This window comes from Dermochelys coriacea, chromosome 6 (assembly GCF_009764565.3).
Source record: "Dermochelys coriacea isolate rDerCor1 chromosome 6, rDerCor1.pri.v4, whole genome shotgun sequence".
Taxonomy (NCBI): Eukaryota; Metazoa; Chordata; order Testudines; family Dermochelyidae; genus Dermochelys; species Dermochelys coriacea.
The window spans coordinates 112,687,450-112,699,541 of NC_050073.1; the positions used below are offsets into that span (position 1 = coordinate 112,687,450).

Here is a 12,092-nt window from a genome sequence, read left to right on the forward strand (position 1 = left end):
CGGTATATTATGTGACCTTCCACAGCATTGTTCTTTGACTATGTTTAATTTCTCTTTCTTTTTTGTTTTTTTGGATACTATTCTGTCCCTATAAGAGTAGTTTTTTGTTTGTTGCTCTATTGAACTTCTGTGATGGACTGTACCTCAAAAAGCACCCTAAACCCCAATATTCACCACTGTTATATGATTAAGTATGTGTTACAATATGTTTTGTACAAAGTATGTCTTCTGAGATATTTGGAAAGTTATAATCTGTTGAACATCACTGTTTGGTGCAAATGTATCACTGTATATGAAGATGAGATTTTACTATATGTTTGTTACTGAAACACATTGTAAGACTGGGAAATGCCCACAGACTAGCTCTTCAGTAGCAACAAAGGAGCGACCAACATCCAGCCAGGTGTTAAGCAGCCATCACCAGCCCTTCACCAGCAAGGGAGTTGTAAACAAGAGATTTACAATTTATATGAAAGATAGTTGTTTGAGCACATACACCATGGGGCTGCCTAACCACCATGACACAGCAAGGATGTTTCCAGCACCTGGAAGAGATTATAAAATAAGGGACAATGACATCACCACTTCACCTCTCTTCCCTCACCTATGCTGAAGGCAACAAGATCGTTTGGAAGACGAAGAAACATTTGGATGGGGGAATGTTCCTAACTGGAAAGGCTACAGACTGCTGTAGGGTTTTTGGGTAAGAGAAACTTCATTACTTCAAATTGGATTTAGCTTGATATAGTTTAGGAATTAGACAGCGATTTTATCTTTTATTTCTTTTTGTAACCAATTCTGAACTTCTATGCCTATATCACTTATAATCTATCTTTCTTTAGTTAATAAACTTATTCTAATGTTTTATCTAAGCCAATATGTTTTTGATTGAAGTTTGGGGAATCTATTCAGGTTACAAAGGCTGGTGAATGTCCACTACCCTTTGACAGAATAACAAACTAATTAATGAGCTTTCATTGCTCAAGAAGGCCTTGAGCAGTGTAAAAGGCACATTTCTGTTGCAAGGCTAAGGCTGGGGCTGACGGGAATTTGCTGGTGTCTCTCTGTATACAGTTCATGAGTGGCTGGGGAGAGGATTCATGTACTTTGCTGGGCATGCCTCTGCATGCTGATGGCTGAGTGAACAGAGCCTGCAGGGTATGCTTTTCACTAGCATAGTAGTGTCGGAGACAGCCTGGGCTGGAGAGTTAAAGGGGGCACAGTGGTTCCATAGTCCAGACTGCACCCTGGGGCATGTCACAACTTTCCTTCTTTTATATTGTGGCTACAAAACAGTACAAGTCACCTGAGAAGTTGAATCAACAGTGTAAAGTTAGACGGGATAGTGGAGACCCTTTGAAGGATAGACTAGCTTCTAAGGCTGTATAGCCTTCCTTATACCCCTAATGCAGGTCCAACCTTTACTTTGGTTGGGCCTCCTTAGCATCTGGAGAGGAAGATATCACATTAAATAACTTGCATCTACTTAGAAGACATTTATATGCATCTACTTAGAAGGATCAGCTATTAGACATTTTCCTAAGATTCAGTCATCTGAGATATCTACGGAACAGATGGGAAACTTGAAAACAATCTGTCAAAATTAAGGAACAAGATCAAATTAAACTGGAATTGAGTAGTACCAAGTTATTACAATTGTCTGTCTCTCACACCATCTTGAGACAAAAAGGCACAGAGATGCCACAGATTTGTAGAACATTTTTCTTCATTACTTTTAATTTTCTCAGAGATTGACAAAATTCTGAACACAATGTTTAACGTTTATAGCTTTTTTAAAATTACAGCAAATGAATTCTAATGTTTCCTTACACAACTTGAGAGTCACAACCTAATAAGTTAAGATTTAAATCTCTCAGAGATGCATTTGCTTAAGAGTGCAATTTGGTATGATTTTTTTTTAAATCCATCAAACCTCATCCTTGAGACCATGAAATATACTTTCACAGCTTATGATGAGGCTTGTACCTTTTTACTTGTGAAACTCCATGCTGCTAAAATCAGGGGATCAGGTATTGGAAAAATCCACTAAGTGGGGCCCAAATCATCCAACTGGATTTTCATGGGTAGATGCCTGAGCCCACAAAGAGCCCCCAATGAATTCAATGGGACTCCACGTGTGTGGATTCAGATGGAGAATCTGGCCCTCTAAAGGTACAAAAACATCCTTAAGCATGCATATATTATCTCAGAGAGAGAGAGAGAGAGAGAGAGAGAGAGAGAGAGAGAGAGAATTTATTTTAAAAAATTACTCTGAAGATTTTTTTGGATGGTATATATATGCTGTGGAACGGGCCTAATGTGTTGTAAGCCAGAATTGTAACAGTCTTTAATTGGCCAAATACTGTAACACATTTATATGCATGTTTGATGTTTCATAGCAATTTCTTAAAAGAGCATTACAGTTAACCTTGGTTTAAAGTAGTCTATATACAATATAGATTTTAAAATGATAAAAAGTAAAAATGCAAATGTACAAAGCAAACCATGTGATTAATGGTTGGCAGCATAATACATAAAAAATTAACCCAGCCCAAGTTTTATGTTATGAGAGCAATGACACGGAACCACAAGAACAGGAAAACTGTAAACTTTCCTTGGAATGTACGAGGTCTGCACAGAATTTAATCTGATATTGATATCAAAGATCCTAGTCTAACAATAGATTTTGTGTGCACACATGACAAAAAGATGCACAGGATTTATTTTGTTGTTTTTGTTTGTCTTTCCTGGAAAATTTAAAGGTCATTCCCAAGGAAAAACTCATTCCAGGTGTAAGATGGTAGCTCTAGAACTGGTCTCTATCATTTCAAAACAAGCTACAGAGTGAACATATGACTAATACTGCCCTTGCTCACCCTGTGGAAGGAGGCTACAGGAAAAGAAAACCCCTCAAAATGCTTCCAGGATCATTCTAGGAGCAGGCTAATGTTTGTTTCCCCTCAGAATGAGATACCAAGCCACACAGATCACCTTGGATCTGAAAGCGGGTTAGGATTCTTCACAGTAACTGTGACTGCAGCTGCCCCAAGGACTAAACTTAGCAGAGAGGAGTGGCAGAAAAGGTATCATAAGCTAGTACAAGTGATGACTGCAGGGTTGGTGGGAGATCGCATGCCCCCTTCAGCTGCTCATGCAAAGTGTCCATTTCCCCTGTGGTTCCCAAGAAGCAAAGCTGTGCAGGCAGAAAATCATCTGTTCCACATGGGACAGATGAGTTATGCCCAAACAAGGATCCCCTTGTGTGCAGGGTTCCCTGGGATGGTCTGGGTCACTGGTTTTATTTTTCCATAAATATATGAAAAATTGGTGATGGCTTTATTATGATCTAGGTTCATTTGGTCCTGCCGCAGCACAGGGGACTGGACTTAAAATAAATGATGATGTCGACTTGGACTTGGTGTTTAATATGGCATTTGTTCAGAGAGAGACCAGTACTGACAGGCCAGTAATGACACTTATATAGCACCATTCAGCCAAGAATCTCAAAGCTCATTAGAGTCAACCATTTAATACTCCTGAGGGCATTCTGCACCAAAAAATTAAAAATTCTGCACACGATATTTTAAAATTCTGCAAATTTTATTTGTTAAATAAATGTGAAGGCTCCAACATGCCATTGGGGAACACAGGCCACTGGTTGCACAGAGGTGGGAGATCACTGTCCAGCTCTCTGCCCTGGGACACGGACTCAGCAGTGAGGCTGCAGCAAACCCTGAAATAGCACAAAGACTGAGTCTGCCCAAGAAACACGCCACGGCCCTGCCCCTCTGTGCCAGGTGCACCAGGAGTGGGCAGGCAGGTTCAGCAAGGCAGGAGCCAAGTGTGGAGGGGCTTAGAGTGGGGGGTCCAGGGTTGAGAGGCTTCTGTGTAGGGCAATCTGGGAGCAGGTGACTCAGTGGGGGATCCGGTGCCGGGGTGATCTGGATGCACGGAGGCTTGTTGGGGGAGTTCTGTGTGCAAGAGTAATGGGTCTCTGCAGGGGAGTCCAGGTGAAAGTGGTTTCGGTTCAGCGGGGGTGGGTCTGGGGGTGGAGAGATAGAGCTGGGTAGGGGAGTATGGGGTGCTCAGTGGGGGTCCAGATGCTGCAGGAGTGGGGCTCAGTGGGGTGGGGATCCAGGTACAGCTGGTTGGGGCTCAGTGAGGTGGGGGTGTGGGTGGCTCGTTAGGGTCTCCAGGTGCAGGGGAGTTGGGCTCATTGGGGAGGTTCTGAGTACAGAGGGGTGAGACTTGGTGGGAGGGTCTGGGTATACTGGGGTTGGGTGGATGGGGGAGCAGCTCCCTATACATGGATCCCTCCCCCTGCAGCTGAGGAGCAATGGGTGCAGGAAGAGAGAGAGAGAGAGAGAGAGAGAGAGAGAGAGAGTGTGTGTGTGTGTGTGTGTGTGTGTGTGTGTGTGTGTGTGTGTGTGTGTGTGTGTGTGTGTGTGTGTGTGTGTGTGTGTGTGTGTGTGTGTAGGGAGTTTTCAGAGCTTCCTGCTGCCAGGGGAGAAACCTGGGGGTGGGTCTGACCCAGCCCCAGATGCCATGCAGGAGAAGAGGAAGTCCCATCCTCCCCAGCCAAGCCAGGACTAGCAGCTGAACCCAGTGCAGGGTAGGAGCCCCCAACTGGGTCTTACCCATTCCCGCCCTCTGCCCCAAAGTGATTTACCTCTCTGCTGGCTGCCTGGGTCACCTGAAACATACTACTGGAGAGGGCCACATGACCATTCTTGTGGCTTCCCTTTGTTTTCCTTTCAGAAAGTCATTTTTCTGCAAGAAGCAAAGAAATATGCAGGGGACATAAATTCTGCACATGCATAGTGGCACAGAATTCCCCCAGGAGTAACATTTTAAATTTCACATCATCTGAGACAGGCAGGTATTTTGCTTCTTATTTTAAAAAATGGGTAAATTGAACTTAAGTTACTTAGCCGTGGCCATACAGAGTTGGGACCAGAACACAGGAATCTAAAGTCCCAGTCCCGTGGTATAACTCTTGAGAAAAAAAAAAATAAAAAGATACTCCCAAATTTAAGACTCTTATTAATAGGAAGGATGTTCACTCTTTTATTGTCCAAGAACTTCAGCTATAAATTTTATAATTCTATTATTGGGCAAGAAAACTTTTTGAGTTACCACCTTAACAAAAAAATCAGGCCTAACTCTAAATTCCTTTTAATGGTGGAAGTTGACACATTTTATGACATTCCTAGAAGTAGCATCTCCAAAGGGTTATATTATAAAAAAAAAAAAAAAGTAAAAGATCTACTTGTCCGAAACTAAGAGGAATACAAAGTCTGCTTAGTCCATTCCACTAGATTATTATTTTTTCAAGCGCAAAACTCAAATTTGCTTTGCCAAATCCATGAGCATATTTTTTTCAGGATTGTTAGTATGTTTTCTGGTATGGGCACAATTTCACCATATAGTAATTTGCTTCGTAATCTGCTATCTTGATTATTTGGGTTACAGTTAATCCATAAGCAATTGCTAGCATTTACTAATTGCTTTTCATAAATTGGAAACAAAAACTTGAAAAACCTCTTAATGGAAGAAGGGCCTTTAATGGCCCCTGGGTATCACATCAATGGGAACTTTAAACGCAAATGTGCAAAAATATATAGTAAATAATAACAGCAGCTAAAAGCAGCAAGTCAGTGATGGCTCATGTCTTCATGAGACTGAAACAGGATTCCCAGAAGCTGGAGACCAGGTTTCTATAGGAGCTTACACTAATACTATATTAAGAAGTTGATGAGATAATAAGGGCAAAGAAACTGACCTTTCCGTAACTCTAATCATTATCAAGGCACCTCAATATCACATCCTGTAGACATCTAGGATAATCTGATCAATACAGAATGATCCAAGCTCCCCCACTACAAAAACATTTTAAAAAACCACTTACTAGTTTTCTTCCTCAGACACTCATGACTGTTTTACTAAAAGGTTAAGAATCCAGTAGGATTTTGAATTGATAATGAATATGATTCTTGCAGGCCACTTGCAAATATTCTGAAGCACCTGATAAGGGCAATAGGCAGAATACATTACTTTGAATATTACTGAGCATTGTGTGGGCACTCAATTGGCATCGGTCTGAGAAGAGAACAAAAAATTGTCAGAACTGAAAATGCCTAGGAAAATAATACCAAGATGACATGCAGGAATAAATAGGGCAAGGAATGGAATCAATTAGAATCTCAATTCTCAAGTGATATCCAGTGTTAAGACTCTTCTTGGTACAGTACACAGAAAAAAGCCAAGCACAGCATGCAACCACAGAGATCTTTATAGAAATGACCTTTTATAGACGTGATCCTGATGAAGCACTTCTGGATACAAAAAACTCACGTAAAATGTTTTTGCCTAGGTCAGCTTGAAAGGGAGCCAACATACCAGCACCAACAAAACAGATAAGATGTTCATAAAATGAACAAAACATAAAAAATGAAGGGGGAAATGAAACATTTTAGTTTTGCTTCAAATATTTCAGTTTTAAAGCCTGATCTTGTTTTTTCTTGAAGTTCCAAGACTTTGGTTTTCTTTGCTCACTCCCATATCAGAAAGTGGAGCCCAAATTCTCCATGTTGTTCTTCCTATTGAGTCCATCTTTAAAATTAGTAAGAAATAAAGTAGCTTTGAAAAGTAAGCTACAGTCAGAGAGAAGGAAATGAAGAGAAACTGCATAATTTTACCGTTCAGCTACGAAATGTCTATACATGCAATTTTAAAACTATTTCTTTAAAAATGAAATTAGAATTTCTATTGAGGTCTAACACAATCCAAAACCTGTCACATTCTTAAGTACTTTTTGGGGTATAGAATTCAAAGAAGCTCAGTTCATCTAGAACAATCTATCCAAAAAATATTTTCTTTGTGAACACAAAAGGGCAGGCAATTGCATGCAGACCCTACGTTACTTCTCAACTCAAATTAACCCTTCATTTCTTCAGAATAATATTTGGAATTGCCCCTGAAATTTATAATGGGATATCTGAAGTGGTATTTTCTTTCTTTTATCAGGCATCTAGAAGTTTAAGCCAGAGAAAACACAGTCTTTAAATTTTCAGAAGACTTAATAAAGCTGCAGCCTTTGATTTATCCTTCGATGCAACTCCTTTAGTTTCCCAGAACTTTAACTGTAATACAGAAAGCCTTGAGATTGAATGTGTGTGTGCTTACATAATCTTTACTGGTTCATTTAAATCTTCCTTCAAAGCATTTTTACATTTTTCAAAGGCCAACACCAATCCAAACAGCTGCTTAAAATGCAGCATATCACAAAAGCAAAGCTATAAGCTCCTGACAAAAACATTCAGCCTTTCATACTAAGCACAAATAAAGTGGATTTGGCAAAAGATAATTAGAGAGGTCTAAAAGACTAATGTATTCTGATGACACTTCCAAGGTATTTTCGAACATTGTTTAAATGTAGTTAATATTAAGTAAACGCTGTATAAAAAATGAGACAAGCACATTTAAGAAAACAAACATTACTTTGAAAAAAATGAAAAGGAAGATTTGTCTCACTGTAAATCTAACTGCAGCAGGAAGTTGCTCATGATACCGTAAAGTAGGAAGCATATGTTTGGTTAATCACCAGGCTGGTGGGAGAATGAATTGTAGCAATTATTTAAGATGTGTTAACAATTCCATCAACATATACTTTTGAAATATAAATTTTAACTACAGTACCTACTTGTTAAGCACCAAGTTATACACAATTTTTTAAATCAGTCCACCTAAGAATGATTTTCAGTAGAATTTTTTAAATGTAAGCGGATGCTCACTACTACCCAATTCCCACATAATAAAGGAAAAATATAGATACAGTCAACAACAAAATTAATGAAACAATTGTGGATGCAATTTTACCTCATTACAGTGACCTAGCCAGACCTGAGGATGTAATCAGGTACTACCGAAAGCATAGCAACTATCCTGTAAAACTGCAGGCACATAAACAGAAGCCCTACCAAGGCTCAGCTGAAAATAAGGCCCTAAGTACATGTTATTTGAGACTATCACAGGCAAACAAATAATATAATTATCTGAGCTGAAATATGCACCACCTTCTGTACCATCACTTGAAACATGATAATGAAAATGCCTCTAGTTATAATCTGGCAAACTGAAGGCATTAAATTACAGAGAAAAATATGATTTGTGGTATAGCAGTATGACATGGCACACAGCAGCACGTCAGCCAGCAAAAACATACAACTGTGATGTATAATATTTGTTTTCATGTTAAAATAAATTAATTCTTATATAAAAAGACAGACAAGTGAAATTTCACAATATATCATAATACATTCGTACATAACATAGGAAATACACACGGGATTAAACTGACTTCATTCACACACAGCACCAGTGATCTATCACAGGGAATAGGCAGAGGGATGGTAATCTGCTCCCATAATGTGCTCAGAGCATATGGCTGCAATGCAGTTTCCACAGTTGCTTGCTATAGCCAATGGGCTGGAAAAAGTGACCACAATTCCTCCATGCCACTTGTGTAGTTCTAGTGACCTGTAATCTGGCCTACCCTCGTGGCACGAAGAGTACAGAAATCTCCTAGCGAAGCTGCTCTTCTGGCAGTGCCCCTTCTCTCTGCATTGCTCAAGGCCACTGCAGGGCTTGGTGATGCAAAAGGGCCAGGTCAGACCCCCTTCACTGAGTTAAATTTAAAGCATGTCGTAGTGAACTGAGTACATATCTATTTTTTCTCTTCCCATCTATAATAGCTTTAAGAGTATGTTTCAAGAACCTTTTTCTCCATACATAATAGCAGTTGAGAAGTGCAGACTATTTCTGTGGAATCTGCAGGAGACTATATAGAGTATAATGCTGATTTCTTGGACTCCCTACAGACTTGGCAAATCCTTCCCTTCAAGCCCTTCAGGAAAACTGTATTTTTCAGCAGTCTTTACAGCAGCTAAAGGATAGAGAGACTTTTTATTAAATATATCAAGTAAGATAATGATTACTTTTGTAATCATAAAGTGAATTTATCCCATACTGAATTCTAAAAGGAAGTGATTTTTCCCCCCCCTCTCTTAAAATGTTCAGGAATGGCTTCGTAAGATTTTCCATCAAGAACATATATTTAATTCAGGGACAACTAATGAGCCACTCATCAGTAACATTTGACTTGTGTTTAGGCTTTAGGTAGGAGCCACAAGAGTACTAGTAAAAGAATGCTCTATATTGCCTGTCTCTAGTCACATGACTTTGTTCAGGGTTACAAAAGACTATAACCCAGTTACGTGGCAATATCCACAGACTCCAGTGGCTAATGTTACAGTGACTTCAAAGTTTTTCTTTTACATGAAGTGTGCTTTATGTTGATTTTTCCCATCTGTTTAAACTGGTAAACTTCCATCACCTTTGCTTTATACTAATTCACTTCATAACCTGAAAGCTATTCTTTTACTTGTCAACCACTGCACTGTATGCTCATGTTTCAATTCTACATCTCATACACTACATTATTTCTTGTTCCTATTTTTATCACTGCTTACTGACCTTCATAAATTCTTAAATTCTGTCTTTTTAAAAAAATCTTGGATCAGTTTCAGAGAAGTCATTGAAACCTGAAATGAACTAGGTATATTGTTCTACAAAGTTGATGAACACAAAACTGAAGTATTACATTTCAAACTCTTAGTGTACTTAATATAACAAAATTAGGGTGAGGGATGATCTAAATGGAAACACCAATCTAGTTTTAGTGGCTCAAGATAATTTTAGTTTTATTACTTCAGTTTATTTTTACAGGCATTAATTATTAATTTGTATTATTTTAGGTGTTTGTATTTGTATTTTAGCTGTTTCTGAGAAAGCCACTACACTTTTGTAAGAGGGACACTGTCAAGTCAATTTATGGATTTGGGAGCCTAATTTTACACACTTTGGGGAAAATGCTGACCCCATTTACGTCAACGAGGCCAGAATTTCACTCCTAGTTTTGAAAATCTTGTCGTTCATTAACAATAATGAACCTTACAAAAAACCCTGGGATGACTGCTAACTACAAAGATCTATAAGTAATGCTATATCTATAAGCAATCCTGATATCATTTTAAAAAAGCAATTCTTTCTGATATAGCCCCCATTAAAGAGTATCCTGAAATATAAACAAAAAATCCCATTAAAAATAAAACTGTATATATGTTTTCCGCATTGTTCTCCTGTTGATGCTTACAAGCATTTTTCCAGAAAAGAAAATGACGGACAGACAACACAGAGGAAAAATGAAATGACTATGAACAATGTGCTGTCAAATGCACAAAGTTTAGATTAACTGGACAGGAATTGTCGTCATTTACTGTATGTGCGGGGCCTACCACAATAAGGCCCAGATATAGTTGAGCCCCCTGGGCACTTCCACAATATAAATGTTAAATAATAACTGAAAAAAATTAAAGGATTTTTTTAACTTAACTTTTCAGTTACTGTACACTTGGGTGTTATTTCTAACTATAGGACTCAATCTCGCAATGAGATCTGCTAACATTGACCCCTCTGCCTCACAAAGCCTGGTTACCTTCAAGGTAACTCCACAGAGGTTTGCACTAGCAGATCTCACTATAGGATCAGAGCAATAGTAGATTACAATATTTTCAGATAGAAAGGTGGCTTTCAAATTGATAGGTTTCCTTTAATAGTTGTCAGTAAGGAACTGAAATACTGAATAAATACACTTAAATACTTATACATATGTGTATTTGATGCACATTAAACTCATGCTTATCCTGATTTCAGCAGAAGCCTGTGAAGTTCTCTGGGGCCCCACCTAAGCAAAACATTTAAGCACACGCTTAAGTCCAGCTCTATTCAGCAAGGAACTTCGCTTTAAGCACATACTTAAGTGCTTTGTTCAACAGGGATGGAATGACATCTGCCTATGTATTTGTACAGTGCCCACTAGAATGAGGCCCTCATTCTGAATGGAGCCTTTGGGTTCATCCACAATATAAAACAGAACAACTTCCTTTTATATGTAGCTCCAAATTGCTTTTATTTATGTTATAGTAGTGCCTAGAGACACTAGGGACTAGAGCCCCACTGTGCAAGGCAATGTACACAAATATAGTCTAAATAAGTGGACTAACATTTAAAAGTGCCAAACACCCAACAGGTCCCACTGACTCTGATGCAAAGTAATAAGTTTCCAGCATTTTTGAAAATCAGGCTCCAATTTTAGAGAGCACCTAAACACTTGTCTAAACATCTTTCCTGAGCAATGATGCTTCCCTGAAGCAGGGTCATTTTTAGGTGCCTACATATTGATTTGGGAGCCTAATTTTAACTCTTTCGGTGAAATTCTGACCCCCACAATAGTTAATAGGAGTTTTGCCATTAATGTCAATGGGGCCAGGATTTCACCCCTAGTTTTAAAAATGTCCTTCATTAACAATAATGAGTCTTACAAGAAACCTCAGGATGTCCTCTAACAACAAAAGTCTGTAGGCAATGCTATTTTAGTAACATTACAGAGACACTGTTATAACATTTTGAGCTTATTTAAAAATGATATCCTATAGTTTATAAGTTTCGAAGTAGCAGCCATGTTAGTCTGTATTTGCAAAAAGAAAAAGGAGTACTTATGGCACCTTAGAGACTAAAATTTATTTAAGCAAGCTTTCGTGAGCTACAGCTCACTTCACTATTCTCTCCCCTCCCCCTTTTTACAGTTTTATTCCTTCTATGAGCATCTTCTAAACAACTTGGTACAGTTTGAGATATTAGGGTTCAAATCTAAACGTACAGTGACCAACAAAGGGAACCCTTACTACAAATAAACAATTATCAGTTTACTTACAATCTGTTTTTTTGGTGTTTTTATTCAATTTTAGAATATTATAGAATAATTAAAAAAGCACTTTTAACAGTATTAGTGACATGATAAAAAAAGAACATTCCCCCCGCGCACACAATTTACAACAAAATTGAGCACATTTATTTTGTGCCACAAAAACAGAGACAACCAAACTATTGCACATTAGCAACAAATCTCCAACTATAAAGAAAAGCTTAGCCATACAACCAGCACAAACGTCCACAAACTGTTCTATTAAAAT

The 12,092-nt window shown here is 38.5% G+C and overlaps 1 protein-coding gene across 2 annotated transcripts in view; it reads right to left on the reverse strand.

The window, feature by feature from the left end:
• Positions 1-12,092, reverse strand: part of NUDT14 (nudix hydrolase 14) — a 101,002-nt gene that overhangs the window by 28,109 nt on the left and 60,801 nt on the right. The window contains exon 1 of one of the 2 annotated variants that reach the window (XM_038407992.2): positions 463-509. The exons of the other annotated variant lie outside the window; for it this stretch is intronic. Within the exon in view, the coding sequence (XP_038263920.1) occupies positions 463-494 (32 nt within the window). The 5' untranslated portion in view covers positions 495-509. Of the gene's footprint in view, positions 1-462; positions 510-12,092 lie in introns of those variants that run through there. 2 annotated transcript variants of the gene reach the window in all.